Source organism: Phocoena sinus, chromosome 2 (genome assembly GCF_008692025.1).
Source record: "Phocoena sinus isolate mPhoSin1 chromosome 2, mPhoSin1.pri, whole genome shotgun sequence".
Lineage (NCBI taxonomy): Eukaryota > Metazoa > Chordata > Mammalia > Artiodactyla > Phocoenidae > Phocoena > Phocoena sinus.
In genome coordinates, this window is record NC_045764.1 from 86570626 (window position 1) to 86590127 (window position 19502).

Here is a 19502-nt window from a genome sequence, read left to right on the forward strand (position 1 = left end):
GTTAACTACCTCAAGAGTTCTGAGAGCATGTTACTGAAGGTTAAGATGACTAGATGTTGAAAGGCCTAGATAACTAGGTGTTATCACAGACCGTAGTGAATCAATGACTTCCTATACTGAGCTAGCCTTAGAAGTAGACAGAATTGGTAAAGGAATGACACTGGACACACATATCTACAGCCAAAATTATCCTTCACTGAAAAGTTTTCACTGTTTCCTCCACCATAGTGACTCCTTTGGGTTAAGACGACAACATCCTCTCTAAAAATGTAAACTTTTATTTGGGTGGGGCAAATCCCCATGACTTTCTTTGTCCTGATTACATTAAATAAGTTAACAGCAAGTTACTAGGCTTGGTCAAAATGAGAGACAGGCAGGAGCTGTGAGAGGAGCTGTTTTGTAGGTAGGATGGTGTTTTAGAAGGCCCTGGGTAGGGAGATCTGGATAAGGTACCCAAGTAGAGACCCCAGGAGCCAAAACAGAATTGGAGGGGGAAGAAAGGAAGCTAGAAGAACAATAAGACAAGCTTCAACCCCTCATTCTCTGCCCAGGCCTGCTTGTTCCTGGATGATTTGAAAGTAACTCTTTGTTTTATTTGTTTTTATTTTCTTTTTAAGAAACTTCTCAAGCTGATTGGCCATTAGGAGCATAGTGTTGGGGTGAACTCTGAAGGCTCACTGAGTGGGAAGTGTCAGTGGTGTCAGCTGGGGTGCTGGAGAAGACCCCTTCTGAGGGGCCCTGGGAGAGAGCCAGTGGGGTCCGTCCAAGGCACAAAGAAACCGTTTATTTCACTCTAATACTCTATGCTTTCTTTCTAGACACCTGGTCATTCTCTACTTTATAAACATGTTTAATCACAGGAAGTGGGCCAAAAAAATCTTTTCTGGAGATCTCTTAATTTTAGTGGAAAAGAATCATGCCTTGCTGTTTAAATTTTGGATTATTTTGTTTTGTTTTAGGGCTTCTGGGGACTAAGTATCAATGTACAAATTTTACTTCCAACATTAAACCAACTCTAGACACTACTACATAATCAAAGCTTATAGCCGTAAGTACATGAATTGGCTTACCTCCTCTTACTACTCCATTTGTGCAAATAGCGGACATAGAAATACCTGTGAGTGTTGTCACTACCACACTCAGGCCAATGATGATGACTCCAAGACCTGAAAAATCCCCCAAGAAAGGTGTTTGGCTCCAGTACTTCAAGAAGTCACCAGTACTTCAGGAGGCAGCCGTCTGAATCTTGTCAAGGAAGGAACAGTCTCCCTATGAAAAACCTGAAACGTTCTAAAAGATCCCATTCCGTCTAGGTCTAGGAAGGTCTAGGAAGCACCTGAAATGTACTAAACTTTAAAACTGAAGCTGTGTCGAGAAGTCATTTCCCAAGAAACACCGGCAAGAGGTGTGCAGTAGCCTGAGAAATAAAGCATTTACCCAAGGAATTTGAGCGTCTGGAAATCAGGACCTGCAACGTGCCAGAGAGGACCATTAGAAAAGAGACCACAGCTGACGAGAGTAGGCCAGGACTATACGCACAGTACCTTGTGTTTCCTTCTGTGTCCAGCTCATCCACATAGTTAGCCAGGCTTCAAGAACATTGGGCTGCTTTCTTGTTCCCACCAAAAAGAAGTATAATAAAAAGGTTTTGCCTACCCGTAGCAAGTGATGAGAGCATTTAGATATCTTAGAAATTTTACCTCCACGAACAAACCCGTTAGTTGCTATTGCAGAAGTTGACAACCCAGTAATAGAAGTTACCATGGTGGAAAGAAGAATTATGAGAACTCCAAGACCTGTTAGCAATGAAAGACAGAAGATATTACATTTTACTTTTCTTCCTTGGATTCCCTACTGCTGCAAACTATACTGCTTTGAATTTAAGTGTTCACATCCAAGCCTTGGGCCCCAGTGGAGTTCCTTCGTGCTAAGGAGAAACGGGTTTGCCTGGCGTAAAGACCAAGTTGGAGAACTGCTCATTATGATGAAGGATGGTTTCCAAAAGCAAACACAATCTAAAATGCAGCCCTGGAAAGGAAAAGCTGACTGACGCTGGTGTCCTGGGAGAGAAACCACCCTGGCTGCGAAAAGAGAAAACATAACATTTGACCTTCTCTCTTGCTGGAGAGGAACCTGAATGAGAAAGTTGGGAGTTTGACAAAGGTTAAATCCTTCTCCATTTTTCTTGCATCTCTTTTGCCTGGCAGGGGGTAAAAAAAATGAACCAACTTGGATTACCTTTGAAAACACTCCAGAAAGGTCAGTGGTGAACTATTTGAGCCTGTGTTGCCTTTACCTTACAAATGATCATGCGGGTCACAGGTTTAATTACCTCCTCTGACATATCCATTTGTAGCAATAGCAGAGGTGGATAAACCAGTGATAGCAGTCACTGTCACGGCTAAGCCGATGATAATCACACCAAGACCTCAGTTGAGAGAGGAAAAATAAAGGCAATTAAATGGTGGAATAATCCATTAGATCATTTACATAAAAGCCAGCAAGTCTAGAGTAATCACCAAAGGACCACATTTGAGTTTAACAAGTTGGTCTGGAAATCACCACAGAGGAAATGCCCAGCATTGAAGTTTTCTGCCTGAAGTAGCACAGATCCAAGAAACTCAAGACCTAAGCTGTGCAGTGCAAAGTTTCACATAACCGAACAGCTATGGCTGGTCAAAATTCAACATGAACCTCACTGTTTATGAAGTTCCAGACACCCATAAACATAATAATTGGTCTGAACAATCCCAAACTGTTAATATTACGAGAGTGTAGATGTTCATCCTTCCAGGGAAGTATCTTTTTATGTATATTCGATTGTGTAGGAGTGGGAAATTACATATAGTATAGAAAATTGTTCATCTGGCAGATGAGTAAAGTAGAAAGAATCAAATCAAACTACATTTACTTACTGGCTATGTGAACTCTGGCAAGTTACCTATTTTCTGAGCCAAAAATGACAATGAAATTAGAAAGAATGCGCGTGTAAAGTGGCCGTGTATAAAGAAAGTAGTGGCGTGTATAAAGACAGAATGCATGTGTAAAGTAAAGTAGCATAGTGCATAGAACACAGCACATAATCAATGGCACTGCTTTTTGATCAAATCCACAATAGTCATAACAGCTATTGTTTATTAAAAGCCAGCTATATATCCAGCTGTGCTAGGCGGTATGTGAAATGCAAGGAAAAATAAAAATGAAAAAAGCTGCCCTCAAAGATCTTATGGTTCAGAATCATTTATTATGAGAGGGAGAAAGTAGACCAGAATTCAGAGGAAAGCAAGGCTGCTTTCAGTTTCAGGAAATACACAGCTAGAAGGACACTGAAGGGTAGCAGAATATGCTGTCCCAAAATTTGCCACTTTAGCATAAGGATTATTTTGAGCTAAAGACAGTTGAAAAGAAGAAGATACCGCTTATTTGCCTAAAGGCAGGACATAGATTTGTAATGGCGTCTCCTCTTTCCTCTATACTGGGGACAGTTATCAGCTAGAGACTGGAGACAGCTGGAGATGGTACTAGAGGAATCTATATAGACTTTACTAACTAGCCCTTATCTTCCATTAGTTCCCCCATGTATTTGCCTTCCCACAATGTGCCACTCTAGAAACTCAGTCTTTTCCTTTGTCTTGTTACTTCTCTAAAAATGTGTTTTTCTGTTAAGATGCTTGTATAAGCCCAAGTTCTAACCACCCCTTTGAGTTACTCAGTGCTAAAGATTCCCATGTGCATGCACGATGCACATATTAATAAACTTCTGATTGTTTTTCTCTTGTTAATCTGTGTGTTGTCAGTCTACTTTACAGGGCCCTAGGCAATGAGCCTAAGATGAGTAGAGGGAAAACAGTTTTTCCTCCCCTACATTACCCTCCTCGGTGGAGATCAACCTTAAATTCAGGGAGAACTTGTAGGCACTGAAATCACCCTGGCTCCAGCCAGAATGTGCTTGCCTAGGTCTGTTTGGTGTGTTCCTTGACATAAAGTGAATGCTTCATAATTGTTGTTGATAGCCTCGCTTGTTCCAAGGATGATAAAAAGGGCAGTTAGCCAGGAGAGGCTGCGCTCTCTCTGGCCATGCCCTAGAAAAAGGGGAAGTGGAAGGATGTTAAGGACAGAAATGGGAATGAGGTATCGGAAGCTGGCTCTTTTGATGCCTCCAGTTATATCCTGGCTCTAGCAGAAGTTTCTAGGCTATTTTACAGTTAAAGTGCAGAGGAAGAGGCTAACCATGGGTATGAGATGCAAACTTAGACTATATTGGTTTGGCCCCTATAGATTCCTGCACATTTGGTGTTATAAGAAATGCTTGCACTAAATTCTTTGTATCTTTTGCAGGGATCCTGGGGTGAGCGTCGCCTCTACATCACTGTGCAACTTCAAGTCTGTGTGCCAGTAAAGGTGACTTCTTTTTTTTTTGCACTTTAACTCAACTTTATTTTGAGGAAGTTTGATACCAAATGTTTAGCTCACCCCAGCAACAGTAGAGAGCCAAATAGTTTGCATTTCATGACATTAAACCTACTCTGACTTTTATTATTTCCCTACCCCTTATATTCCCTTTGCCTTTATTTTCCACACAATTCTTAATTTATCCTTTGGCATCATATATATTTCTGTAAACTGTCTAAAATCCTGGAACAAAGTTGTATGCATTTAAACAGCAAGGGATTTGCTTCCCTCTCACAATCAAACATAAAATCCCAGGGCAAAAGCAGCTTAGAAAACATTCAGTTCATAGTTTTCTCAAACTTCAGTCCTTGAACCACCTGCTTCAGGAAATGCCTGGGGTGCTTATTAAAAATGCCCAGACTTACTGACTTTGGATCTTTCCAAGTGAATCCCAGGATTCTGCAGTTTTGTAACTATCTTCCCAGGTAATGGTTATGCACCCCATGGTCTGAAGATTATTGTTGAGCTACCCTCAGCCAATCGCAATTTGTGTCTGCCTGTTCAGCAACGTTCTTCAAAGAATTGATTGGGAAACAATTAATCCAGCTCCCTAATTTTCAGATGAGACAGTGAAACACACCAAATATAAATGACTTGCTTCAGGTCGTACTTGCTTTTCATGCCCTTCTTCCTTGCTTGATGTTTAAGTTTATTGGATACCATCATGCCCCAGCCAAGATGGTCAAGACAGAGAACAATTAGATGGCATTATCAGCTCATTCTACCAATTGCTTTTGGGGACAAGGCAGCCAGAACTTATAGCCCCAGATGGTTACCCAAGGACTGTAGCTACCATTACTCCTGGCTACAGCTTCCTTCTGGCTTTTTCCCCAGGGTCTGAGCTTGAAAGTATATTCAGGTTTCTTCCCCAGGCTACCCCCAAAGCCAGAAGGGGGTACTGCTTGTACGTGTTTGTCTTCTTTCCCAGTAAAGGGGACCCAGTTTGGACCCAGATGGTGACTTAATCAACTCCTTCAGCTTTAAGTTCATGACAAAGTCCAGTAAAACGGAGTAAGGGTGATAGTAAGTTTCTACTACTCACTAAAGTCTATTTTCTCGGAATAAAAAAAAAAACAAAAAACCTCCATTCAAAGGAAAACCCACTGGACACCCATTTAGGTAGAACTCTACTCTCTTCTGAAGTTGGATTTGACTACTTAAATAAAAGATCCTTATTAAAACAATACTGATGTCTGAAAGTATAATAAACAGTTTAGCAGAAGATAGAATTCTTCATATTCTACAATTTTGCAATAAACATGAAACTGGGTTGACTGTGAAGAATAATGTAAGATCTGATTAAAGTTCAGATTTTTACCCAAACATACGGATTTTAAATAAGTTGCATTAAAAAGAATCACTCCTGCCCTGGGCTACACTCACACCTCCAAACAAAGTAATGTTTCCTGATGATCTCAATAAGTTACTAAACTGCCCTTAAAAAACTAATTTTGCATGAAACCCTGGAGCAACAGTTTGGCAATATTAAGATGCAGATTTTCCATGGAATAGCATATACTTATTTTGGACCCTGAGGCTGTAAGTGTTCATTTGATATGCATCATAAAGCCAGCAAGAAGCCCTTTGTCAGGAGCCCAGCAGTTGCCAAACACACAAAGAGGAAAAACTATGGGAACTGGTTCCAGCTCTTTTTCGCATTAAGTCTTCTGGTGATTCTCAATCTGTTTTGAGGAGCGAAGGCAATAAATAATGACCAAGTACCTTTTAAATGTGAATTGAGACACATTTTGGAGTAGAATCTGAAAGCACATCTGAACTTCTGTGTTCTTGATACTAATGATTTATAGGTGTGCCCCCCACAAAGTGAACCTATAATGTGTTTTCCATATAGAGAGTAGAACATCATTAATTTTTATCACATTGAATCAGAAACTTTTATATAATTCAAATAAATTTTTATATAAATTTTAGTGGTATACTCACAATAAAAATATTTGCCACAGGAAACAATACTTTAAATAAAATACAATATTTAAAAACATTAAATAAGCACTCAAAATAATTTCAACATCATCCATTTCCATTTAGCAAAATTACCAATAGTTATATACATTATCTTGGTCTTTTTGCCTATCTTTTTAAGCTTCTATCTGGCAATAGTTTATTAACCTTTGTTTTCTTACTACTTGTACCTGCAAGTAACACTGTTTTCCCTGGAAAATGTTCAACAATTCAGCATTTTTATTAGTCAAGTCACAGTTTCACCAATTTTCCCACAAGTTATTTTTGTTCAGTGTTGTTTTGCTAATAATCGTAAGGGGGATATTCTGATGAATGTCAGTATGCCCCAAAATATGAATACTATTATTTAAGATGAATGTATCTCTGTATACTTGTACACCTAAAACTCTATGAAACGATGAAATATTTACTTAAGCATTTATCTGGTTGGCAGGCTGGAAAATTCCAGTCTCCCAGGAGTTAACACTTTACCTGTCTTCTCTGACAGACATTGTCAAAGAGGCAAAGTAAAAGAGCCCAAGTGCAGATTAATTCTGCGATCTTCATCTCACGTTCAGTGTTAATGGTGAAAACAAGTTGCTTATTGAGTTTTTAATTTACACTGAAAACTACATAGGAGGGGAAAAGTGCTTACCGATCCCAGCTTCTCCAACAATCCAGGAGAGGCGAATGAAGAGCATGACACCCCAGATATTCAGCATACATCTTACCTGTGGGTTGAGGGAGCATGGAAAAGGACATGAGAAGTGACAGTGGGGCAGCACCCAGCCATCTTTGTAACTCTAGTGTTCAGGCCTTATTAACACTTAGTCCACTAGGACATTGAACAGATAGTTTTCATTTGTAAACACAGAAGCTTTCTCACCAGCACACCTTTCACCCATCCAAACTTCACGACACCGGCTTGGTCTTCTTCCTTGTTTTCAGCTTGTTCATCGCCAGGCATCCCATCCCCGTTGGCAACCACGTCAGCTGAACCCGGGGCCACTGACACATTCTGCATTTTTACAGAGAGCAAAACATGGTATTTGGTCAACACATGGTTCCATAAAACTTCCAGAGGCAAATAAAAACAATTGACGTGAAACTTGAGGAAAAAAACAAACGTATTTCAGTCATTTTAATAAGACAATTATTTTTTGCCCTGGGAGTTTATGCGTTCATTTTGTGGGTGATTTTAGGCACTACTGAGACTGCAAGGGTGGTAAAGGAAACGGGGCGGTTCTTCTACTGGTGAGAATATTACCTTAGGGAAAAACGATGGAATTTGGATAAATTTAGAATACAAAAAGATCAAAAGAGAGAAGGGGGAATGCAAGGTGGGGAGGAAAGCTTATCAAGAGTGAATGAGGGTCTTTTAGAAAGCAAGGTACGAGGGCCAGAAAGTTAACCTTCCTCACTAATGCAGTGTTTGGCCTTCTTTCCATTCACCTCCCTGGGCTTCATTTTATCCATCTAGAAAAAAATGGTAACCAAACTTCTCCACTCACATCAGAGTATCTTTAAGAAGATTCAATAGAAGTAACACATAGAAGTTTTCTTTAAAAAAAAAATAGTTTAGAGTATTCTTAAAATACTCTAAAGTTGTAAAGGCTCTGTATGGCTACAAGAATGATACTCCAGTAGGGGAATTTTCTTTCAGATTTGATATACGTTGCCTGAGAATTGTTGGATGTGCAATAGTGTTGTACGGAAGGTAAGAAGCCTCCACACTGACGACTAGAAAGGTAAGCTGAGTAGAAATAAGAAGTAAGTACTCTAGAAAAGGTCGAAACCTTTACTGAGGTTGTTTTTCTTTTTCCTGTGGCCTTATTTTGAAAACGATCTTCCTTGTCAGTAGGATAGTCTCTGAATTTAATGGGGAAGGAAATAGCTATGTTTCTCTCAAGTTAAGAACAAACAACTCTCTAGCTTTTCTTTTAGGTTTGACTGAATAATTTCAGATGCCGTCGACTTAGTTTAGCCTATCTAGCACTTACCTGACTCTTTAATGGTTAGACCACACTCTGTTAAGCTCCCCGAAAGCCACCTTCTCCAGTAAGGATTTTGAAATTATTAGGAAATTTTTTTAGATGCAGCAGTTGATTACCATTATTAAAGAACAACTTTATCTTGTTTAAGTGGTCTAAACTGGTGTAAGTCTAGGATGACGTGTTCTGACATGACTAGCTAAGAGGCCTTAGACACGGGCATATTTTCCCTCTAAAATGGGACTGGTATGATGTAAATATTCAGTGTTTATTATAAGGACTTTATTTGGGGACGACTGAAGTTCTCGCTCTTGCCATGATCAAGAGTTCTTGCTTCTTTGGGCTTTGATGTACCACTAGCCTACCCACTGTAAGATGACCCTAATCTGGGCTGTTTACTCCAAGGTGATTTTGATTCCTTGTCTCCTTCTTCCAGCAAGTCCTCTAAGCAAGGATTTCTCCCAGTTTTGTTCTCCCATAAGACTTTTTTCATGATACTAGTGTGACACTTGGGTAACCAATGTAATATAATGTGATGAGAGTTATTGTATGTGAACTGAATTGGAGGAAGATGGTGGTATGGGTTACTTCTCAATACCAACCAAGGGCCTGCCATTCAGCAGGCCATCGATAAACAGTATTGAATTGAAGGCCACGCGATCTCTACCACCTCAAAGCAGATGACCTAGCTTCTTTTTATCCATTCTTGCCTCCTATTTCTTTTTCTTCCTTCCCTCTTGGGTATTCCATTTCTCACTGTTTCCTCTGTGCAGGCCACATTAAATAAGAGACAGAAAGTGAATGAATCCCAAGTCAGATCATCTTACTAGTTTCTGACGGCATTAGGAAAAACTTGAATGGCATGGGAAACTGAAATTAAAGGTTAAAATTTAGTCTTGAATTACCTGAGAAATATCTTAATCAAGCATCCTCAGTCCCTATTTACACAGGTAGTTGAAAGCTGACCTCATATAGTCACACCAATGTAAGACATGGATAAACAAAGTCCATAGAAACTGAGGCTGAACTGGGCAGAAACTGGTGATTTATAGCAGCCACAAATGCAAGTCACGCATGTAATTCAAAATTTTTCAGTAGGTACTTCAAAAACAGTGAAAAGAAATTAGTGAAATAACTTGGGGTCAGGTATGGATCCTTACATTAAAAAATACATTTCATTTTTGCAGACTATCGTATTTCCCATATTTGTAATATAAATATTCATTAGCAGTAGGGGCACCTACTGTACAGGGACCGGAATTACAGACTATTTTAATAATATACTTTACTTAATAGATCTGTATAAAATATTATGTCAGCATATGGTCATTATAAAAATATCGATGAGATATTGTACATTCTTTTTTTCCATACTATGTCTTTGGAATCCAGTGTGTGTTTTACACTGATAGTACATCTCAATTTGTACTGACCATATTTCAAGCGCTCAATAGCCACATGTGGCTAGAGTTATCATATTGGATCCTCACGAGTCTATACAATACAGTCGATTACAGATGGATGAAATATTTGAGGTTGTTCTCCAGTCAATTAAAAATTATATTTTTCTCTGACAGGATTCTGTATTCATAAGGCAGCTGAGTAGTTCAAATGTAACTTTTATTTTGCATAACTGGAAAAATCAATGGGAGCAAGGAATTGAGGAATGTGTTAAAATACTCATGAATGTTAAAGAGATTACTTGGTCAGGAGATTCATTTATTTGATTTGATTTGAGTAAAACTTTTTAAATTGTCAATATTCTAGTTAATCAAGATCCCATGGCCAGGGCTTCCGTGGTGGCGTAGTGGTTAAGAATCCGCCTGCCAGTCCAGAGGACACGGGTTCGAGCCCTGGTCCGGGAAGATCCCACATGTCGCGGAGCAACTAAGCCCATGCACCACAACTACTGAAACCTGCGTGCCTAGAGCCCGTGCTCTGTAACAAGAGAAGCCACTGCGATGAGAATCCCACGCACCACAACCAAGAGTAGGCCCCGCTCGCCGCAACTACAGAAAGCCCGCGTGCAGCAACGAAGACCCAACACAGCCAAAAATAAATAAATTAAATAAATTAAAAAAAAAAAAAAAGATCCCATGGCCAGACCATCAGCGGTTACTCAGTCAAGGAGAAGGCAATTTCCTCTTTCTGGGTTAATTGGGGAGTCCATGAGACAGAACTTTAGTCACTCACTTTTTAAAGGCAATCTTGGCAATAAAACCCATGTTTCCTGATTAAACCTGAACTTGAGGGTTTGGTTCAGGAAACTGCTCTGCTCTCTGATGAATTCTGATGGTAACTTTGACCCTTAGATCTGGATTGATGAGAATACCAATGATTGTAAAAAAAACCAAAAAACAAACAAACAAAACAATATCTTACAATGTAGGCTAAAGAATAAATGGGATATTTTAAATTTCTCCTTAAGTGAACATTTCTATCTGATGGATACCCTTCTGGTTACAGTTTAACAGTTCTTCAGTTTATCACTGGGACATCACAATGTGAAGCAAAAATAATATTCTATGAGGGCGTGTCAAGGAAATCATTATATATAGAAATTAGTAAGGCAATAATTTTCTAAATTATTAAAAAACAGAGTCACTGTAGGATCTTCAACTCTCTCGTAGGTAAGTATGTTCAACCTGCTAGAGTTTCAAAGTTTTAAATATATTTATAACACAGAGGGGAATAATCCCTCGAATGTATATTTCTTCCATTGACAATAAAGGTCTGATGGTAAATTTATAAGTACAGAATCCATTCCCATTCCTTGCTCTCATGTGGGAGCTGAAAAATCCCTGCACCATATAGACTAGGAGACTTGGAATCTAGTTTTGGCAATGTGATTAATTCAGTGCTTGTCCTCCAGCAAGTTACTTCACCTTTCCTGGATACTGCCAGTGAGGATAAATCCAGTGGGTTTTCTGAAAATCTTACTTTGAAGTAGTTTACTCTAAGGCAAAATCATTTCTCTATGCTTGCCATCTCCCTCTTCTAACATGTCGAAGCAAAACTTGGTTTCACTCTTTAATAAATGTCTCCTTTGTAAACCCAAACAGCAATTATAAAGTTAACTTATCATCGAAGTACGGAGGGAGACTTCAGGTCGAGGGTTTGTGGGGACTTCATGGCTGTGAGCTGTAACCGGTGGCTGGCAGACTCCTGGCTGGTGCATGTTCTTGGGACCAAACTCATAAAGACTAAAAGTTTTATGACTGCTACCTGAAACCAGTTCTTTCCTTCATACTTTGAATTAATTTGTTTGTTCACACTCCATTACCATATATGATGACCCACAACCTTTCATAAATGCATTTTAAATTGCATAGCTGTAGGGACTGATTATTTATTTACCAAGAGTTTTACCTGTGCATTAAGTATTCAGAGAAAGTAAAATAAAGTATTTTATAAAGAAAGAAAAGTTTGATAAAGGACTTTCCCCCCTCCAGTATTGTTAAACTAGTAAAGATTCAATCACGTGCAGTTTAAGTAAATTCCTGATGGATTTTTCTAGAAGATGAAAGATTAAATTATTTTATTTAGTATAAAATATGTGATTTTTCAGACCCCAGAAAAATAACAAATGCCTTTCTAGCTATCATCAAAGAAGAAAAAAATACATATCTTTATTCTTTAAGTTCTAAAGAGGTAATATTTGCTATGATATATGTTTTCAACTTTTCAGCCTTTAATCTCAGGATGGTGGAAATCTTAGACCATCAAAGAGGAATAGTTCCATAAATATTTAGGCCTAGGTGATTCCCTCCCCATTGTTTTAAAGTTTCTTTTACTATTGAAATATTTAAACATATGCAGTAGTAGGGAGAATAATATATCTCATGTATCCATCATTCAGCATCAACAATTATTGACATATTGCCAATATTATTCCACTTAAACTTCTCACACCCCTGCCACTGAATAATTTTAAAACCAATCCCAGTAAGGACCAGATAATTCCTAAGGTTCATTTCAGAATGAAAAATATGTAATTCTAATCATATTTCTATATCTTATTGATCAATATTATTATGTTTATACATTGCTATCCCTTTGTGGTAAAGGGGAGTATTTTAAATTATGAAAATGAGAGGGATTTTTTTTCTTGTTTTTAAAGTTACTATACACCATGCCACCAGTGGTCACACTTTATAATCACAGTATTTTTTTTTTTTTTTTAATTTATTTATCTTTGGCTCCGTTGGGTCCTCGTTGCTGCACGCGGACCCTCTCCAGTTGCGGGGAGCGGGGGCCACTCTTCGCTGCGGTGCGCGGGCCCTTCATTGCGGCGGCTTCTCCCGTTGCGGAGCACGGGCTCTAGGGCGTGCAGGCCCCAGCAGTCGTGGCTCGCGGGCTCCAGAGCGCAGGCTCAGCAGCTGTGGCGCACGGGCCCAGCCGCTCCGTGGCATGTGAGATCCTCCCGGACCAGGGCCCGAACCCGTGTCCCCTGCACTGGCAGGCGGACTCCCAACCACTGCGCCACCAGGGAAGTCCCCACAGTATTTTTATTATATCTGAAAACACATAGCTCACACACAAATTGACTTGTATTTTTGAAAACTTAAGCCAAAAGGTAGATATGTATAATGAACCAGCATGAGAAAGTAAAATTAAAATATTCTTAACATTTTCCAAGTGTACCTTTAAGGGAACTCCCATTCTATTCACCACCTATCACTGAACTAGTTATAATGTGAAATTAATCATTTTTTGTTTTTTGTTTTGTTTCCACAGATTAGTTTAATAGTGCAAGCTCCCAGGGAAACTGGTCTTGGGTACTAAGAAACTCTAACAAGTATTAAAATGAATCTTTAGTTGCAGAGTTTCATTCTAACAAATATTTTAAGGGTGCCTTCTGGTCTCCACTGGCCTTCAGAGCATTTATTGCCTATTTTATCTGGCTGTCATTAAATTAGTGATTATTTATAAATTTGGATATCCCCAATTTTAATGCAAAAGTTCCAAATTTGAACTTTGAATCGCTTTAGAAAAGATTATTTTCTAGAGAAAGCATTTGTAGATTTTTGTTTGTTCTTTTACAGAAGATAAGCACTTATACATTGATTTATGTGGTTTAATGTTTGTTAACTTGATTATATGTCCTTTACTTCTATCCATAACTATGGCTTTTGACTTATAAAATTCTAGAGAGTAGAGATGAAATCTCTTTAACTCATTTTATAGAGTAGCTCTTGTAAATAAGTGGCTAGTAAATGCTTTTGATAATGACAATGAAAATGACTGAGACCTACAATCAATTCTGTGAGAGAAGCAGCATGGTCTCTTGCCACAGTGCCTCCAACAGGGAAGAAATTAGGATCTCCTGCCCAGCCCATCATGACTGAGTTGAGATTTCTTCCTTGTGCATGAGTTCCACCATTTTCTATAGCTGTCGAATGAGCTGAGGCAAAGTGCTGTGGGAGAGTAGGCTGGGGATGGAAAATAGTGACAAAAAGCTTGGACTCTGGAGTCATGCAACCATGGGTTCACCTTATTACCCATGTGACCTTGGCTTCCTGACCTTGGAAATTTACTGACTTCTTTAAGTCTTTATTTTCTCTTCTTAAAGATCCTTAGGATTTTATAAAACCTTCCCCAACTTTAAAATAGCAATAATAATAGTACCTACCTTGAAGGGTTGTCATGGAATTGAGTGAGAATTCGTCAAGAGTACAATGTCTGACACATAAAAATTTCTCAATAAAATTTTTGTTATTATTATACCGAGTCACTCTTTTTTTTTGGCCTCACAGATTGTGGGTTATTAGTTCCGCAACCAGGGATTGAACCGGAGGCAGTGAAACTGCCGAGTCCTAACCACTGGACCACCAGGGAATTCCCCGAGTCACTCTTAATGCTTTTATTTACAAATTATTTTTAGTTGCTAACGGCCTAAAGACCCAAATGTGAAGTCATTCCTTTGTTTTTGTTTTAATTCAGTTTCTATGCAATTGGCTTGTTAAAAATAATAATATTTACATCTTAATTTTCATAGTATTTTATACTTTTCATAGACAGTTTATTTCAGTGACATGAGAACAATGACTTTAATTGAAAGGCTTTATATTTTCCTCAATCCTTTATAATTGTATTTTTCTGAAATGCCAACAACAATGGTGGTAGTAAGGCTTAAAAACAGTTCCCTTTTGGTTAGCCCTGTAGTTAGGAATTGTGTATAAAAAGGTAGGCACAAGAATTAGGTTGGATACTAAAAGAATTATTTTTACAAAGTAGAAATACTAGATTTTTTTTTGCCAGATGTCTAATAATCTTTATGCATGTTTTGATGTGGAACGATCTCCAAAGTCTGTGGTATAATGAAAACAGCAGAGTGCAGGACAATATTGTAAAATATGTCCCAATACTTGTTTGAAAAAAATACAGACAGAAAGTTAGACAGATAGGCCTATACGCTTGTATAGGCATAGAAAATTTCTGGAAGGATTTATAAGAAACTCTCAGTAATAATTGCCTTTGAGAGAAGGTTTACTTTAGATAAGAGACATTTCAGTATATATTTTTTAGTACTTGTTAAATATTTTTTCAGTGTGTATTTTCCTTTATAAATAAAATTTAAAATAAAAGTTATCTGGTATAAAAATTACCATGACCATCATCAATAATCATTTCTTGAGTTTCTACCCATTATAGGCAACGTGCTAGACTTCGTCTGCATATAAACTAATATTCACAAGCATCCTGCAAGATCAGTTAAAGTTATGTAGCTTGTACAGTACTGCAAGTAAGGGATGGAGTCATTTTTTTCTGATTTTAACCAGTCTCCAGAAATCTGTAATTCATGGCCACCAGTATAGGCATTTAGCTCTTTACTACATAGAAAATGAAAAGGATTTCTCCACTATGATCTCAAATCATTGAGATTACAAATTCTGTCAGTATCTATCACTCCTAGAGTTTTATTTAAGGTAGAGACTTAAAATAATGTCTTTCAAACCGAGTTTTCATTTTACCTATTAGGACAAACATATAATTTTTTTCCAACTTGGAAGCTATAACCAGGATTTTCACAAAATTCAACTGATTTCTGACTAAATTTGTTCTGCCATTTAGTATGAATGTACCATTCCTACATAGCTTTTAAAGCATTATAATTAGGGATACAAAAAAATATCTCCTAACTTATACTATGTCCACTTTTTCCTACTCTTACATTATTTAAGTAAACACTATCATGTTTTTGTATACAAAATCAGTGACATGTCTGAGTATTATTGTACAATGTTTGTTCTATTGATCATTTCCAGTTGTGTTTTGAGAAACTACCATAAAATTGTCAAGGGCCACAAGGAGGTGGCAGCATAGCTACATTATACTGCAGGTCTTCATCTTTTATTTGGGAGATGGGGGGAAAGCAGGGAGAATAGCAGAATCAAATTCACTAGCAAGGAAGAAATGAATTGAAGAAGGCCCAGACTGTTAATGTCTGAAGGAGAGTGCAGAAGTAGAACATGCGGAATAAGTGCTCACAGGCTCAGCGACACTAGAATGGTCCTGGCTGTGGGAATGTGCCCATTGCAGATTCCATGGTTATATACTGATTCTGCTCCCAATTTGGTTATGTGGATAGTTCTGCATGATTTAACCAAGGTGAACTACACAGAAAGAATAACTATACTTGTTCAGAATTACTTGTTCAGAATAACTATACTTGTTCAAACTATACTTGTTCTCAATTCAGGGCATTGAGACTAAACCTAATCTTTAATGTATTTAATTTGCCATTCCTTCATATCTGAGAGAAAAGAAAATACTGTAAGTTAGTGTTAAGTCCTTGGTCTCATTTTATCTTTTCAAAAATAATATGATATCCCAAGCAGCCATCAAAACTGTCAAACGCAGCTATTGCATTCCTCCCGTTTAGTCATTCAGATGGTTTTCTAACAGCAGTGTCCTCAGAGCTTTTCTCCCCTTATATAAAGATTTACATAAACCGTGGCTTTAGAAATTATAAATCAGCTACTTTCCTCTCTCTAGAATATCAGTCCTAACAACAATGTGAGTTGACACCATTTCCTTTTTAATAGAATTAAAATTTTACTTTCTTTTGTTGTAAATTGGGGAAGGAAGTGAGAATATTTAAATTTTGATTGCAATTTTAACAAATGATGCAGCTTTAAAAATTAATGAGGTAGGGTACAGTGGAATAAAATTTCAGGTCTATGAAGACTTTGGCTCATTTCACTTCTTCAGAATAAATTGAAGTCTCTTCATAATGTAAATTTCTCTTTCTGCCCTTCCCATATCTTGATATCTTGGAAACTCCTTGTGCCTTCTTCTCTTAACCTTCTTTTCCCTCTTTTCCTCCTCCCTTCCCCTTTTCTCATGTAGAAAAAGAAAGTGACACTTTAACTCCAGGAACTTCAAATTGCCCCAATCTTCCTGGGGGCTGGCCTTTTTGTCTGAAATCACTACATTGCTAACTTCTTTTGATTAAAGCAGCAGGTATCCCAGATAAAATCTAAATCTTACGTCTATAAAGAAAGCAGCCATTTGGCAGAGCGCTGCTAATACAGCACACGGCACAAAGAAGGCTTGGTGTAGAGAGGGGTAAAGAAACAGGGCATGGCTCCCTCTCTGCAAGTCGCTTAGTCTTCAGTGGTAGGACCCAGAGTCAGGGACCCTGAGCAGCCAAGGGGAACAGGTTATGGAGAGAAGTTTTCTTGTGGAAAGAAGGATGAGCAGAAACTAAAGGGAGCTTTTCACCTTGATTAGCATCTTTCATGAGAGGAGTATTCTGAGAATTCCCAGAGTGGGCAAGCATTTAATTAAAAAATTGTTGAATGAATGAATAAATATGAAAGGAATTGTTCCACTCATTTATTTTTTTCCTTACCTTAAAACCTGGCCAAGAGTAGACTGCATTTAGATATGAGACAACTAATTATTCTTCTTAGCAAGTAATTATGTTCCATAAAGAATGCTATTCATTCCAAAGTGCGGTCCAGAAGAGCAGGAAAATAAAGTGCATCAACATATTTTAGAGCAAGTAACCGAAGAAGAAATCTACTAAGCTTATAAATGATTTGCTACAAGATTAGAGAAAGTGCTGCCTCATGCTTCTAGCAGGTTGGGAACCCTGGCTCTATTCCTTAAACAATGAAAAGTTTAGCCACTTCTGCTGCTTCTGTACTTTAGTTACTTTTATATGCTTAAGTGCCTTCAGGAGCCTCAGGCAAGGTTTTGAAGAAGAAGGGATAAAATGCTGAATCTTACAAATCTCTTCTCTCTCTTTAAAGAGTATAAAAAAATACCCACGTGCACTAAAGGCTGGTACAACAGTGTTAACTACAGCAAACACTAGTGACTTTTTTTTTTTTTAACAACTGTTGTGGAGGCATTAAGACTAAGGTGAAACCAGCTTAGTATATCTTCTGTTTATTGGGAACTAGGGACAGCTGTGTAAGTAAGATGGATGGTTTGCAATAGACCTCTTCACTGGACACTTTTATATCTATAGTGTTCGTAAGAAGCAGGAGATCACCTGAAGGAGTAAGGAGGATACTTTCCCGTACCTTTAAGCTTACCTTTGCCAGTTGCTCGTGAATCTCAAGCAGGCTGGGTCGGTTGACCTTGGGCCCGCTAATGCTGCCAGTGTTGCGATAGTACTCGATCTTGGGAACAGCATCCATGGTGTTGTGGCCAAAGGTTTGTAGGTAGTATGTGTTTGTGTGAGAATCATAAGCATGAAAACTGGCATCTGTTTTCGCAGTTTCTCCAGTTTGGAGGAAGTTGTCATAGCGGTCCTGATTCCCAGGTCTAAAGCTGATTCTGAATCTGTTCTGGCCTTCATCCCCAAAAGAGGTTTCCTCATAATGTGGAGGGTCGGTGTTGTCGTTCACAGCCACACTGCTCTCATGGCTCTCATTTATGACATTCACTTGAAAGCGATTGGCATTACTGGGTGTGGAATCCAGAAATACATTGGAAGAGTTGTTCAGTGACATCTTCCGAAACGGATTTTTTGAACTAAGCTGTCTGCTTTATGGTTGCTTAAAAAAAGTCTATAGATTTCCTCCTCAAAACAAACACTAATGTGTTTACATTAGGGAGCTCCTGGCTTTTGTTCTAGAAGAACTCAATAAATAGATTCTTGATATATTGTCTCCTATACGAGCTTCAGAATGTTCTTCAAAGCTGTCAATTGGAAAAGAAAATTAGACTTGTTCCAGATAATATAAATATGTTTAAGTAGGGTTGGGGGTATGAGGGAACAGTTTTCTTTCATAAGACATACGATTTTAAATTCATTTCCTTAAAAATTACCTGTCCAGGAACCTCAGTTACCTGGGCAATTAAATCCCATAATAAATAACTGGGGACCTGCTTCGGCAAACAGAATTTCCAATGGAGTCATTAAAATGTTACCTGCGTTTGTAGTATTTGTTTGTACTCAGTGCGATTGGATTCAATATGACTTTAGAAAAGATATAACTCTACCAACTGAATAGAGTAAGAGCTGATGAGAGTATTCTCAGCCTGAAACAGAGTTCATTGACAGTACTAAATGTGGAAACTGCCAAGTATTTTGTGATTGATATTAATATATATTATATAATGAATACATTTTAAAAATATTTTTAAAACTTCTAAAAAATACATTCTTGTCAGGTTATAAATATACATCCTGTCAAGATGTCTCTGTGAATTCTTGGGTCTTTTACTAGCCTTCAGAATGTTTCATTTGTTCATACATTTGTTTGTTTAACAAATGCTATTATGGAACCTTTAAAAAAGGAGTATTCAGGGTGAGGAAATAAATCTCAGTCCTTAATGAAGTTGTATGCTATATTTAGGTAGAATAATTATGTTCTACTGATTCCCTTTAAAGAAATATTCTAGTCTTCAAGAGGTTTTTATTTGACTGTGAGATAGACTACATAATCATTTTCACAATCCACGATATAAGCCCATCTTAGAACATTCTTTCATCAGAATAATATCTCTTTATTGATACCTTAAAATTTGGCTTTTCAAAGAAAGTTCTACAAAGATAGATAAATACAAAAAATTAACAAAAAACCCCAGAAAACCTTGCTTCTCACCAGCAGTTATTAAAGCTATTTCTTTGAATTA

General features: G+C 37.9%; 1 protein-coding gene across 10 annotated transcripts in view; it reads right to left on the minus strand.

Moving 5' to 3' along the window:
- SLC12A1 (solute carrier family 12 member 1) overlaps positions 1 to 19502 on the minus strand; it is a 93457-nt gene that overhangs the window by 73667 nt on the left and 288 nt on the right. For 6 of the 10 annotated variants that reach the window (XM_032621586.1, XM_032621587.1, XM_032621593.1 and 3 more), the window contains exons 2-6: positions 17954 to 18563; positions 7301 to 7432; positions 7070 to 7145; positions 1701 to 1796; positions 1071 to 1166 (exon numbers count right to left, since the gene is read on the minus strand). In XM_032621586.1, the coding sequence (XP_032477477.1) occupies positions 1071 to 1166; positions 1701 to 1796; positions 7070 to 7145; positions 7301 to 7432; positions 17954 to 18373 (820 nt within the window). In that variant the 5' untranslated portion in view covers positions 18374 to 18563. Of the gene's footprint in view, positions 1 to 1070; positions 1167 to 1700; positions 1797 to 2332; positions 2429 to 7069; positions 7146 to 7300; positions 7433 to 17953; positions 18564 to 19502 lie in introns of all 10 variants that reach the window. The other 4 variants (XM_032621589.1, XM_032621588.1, XM_032621590.1 and 1 more) reach the window with 4 other exon arrangements.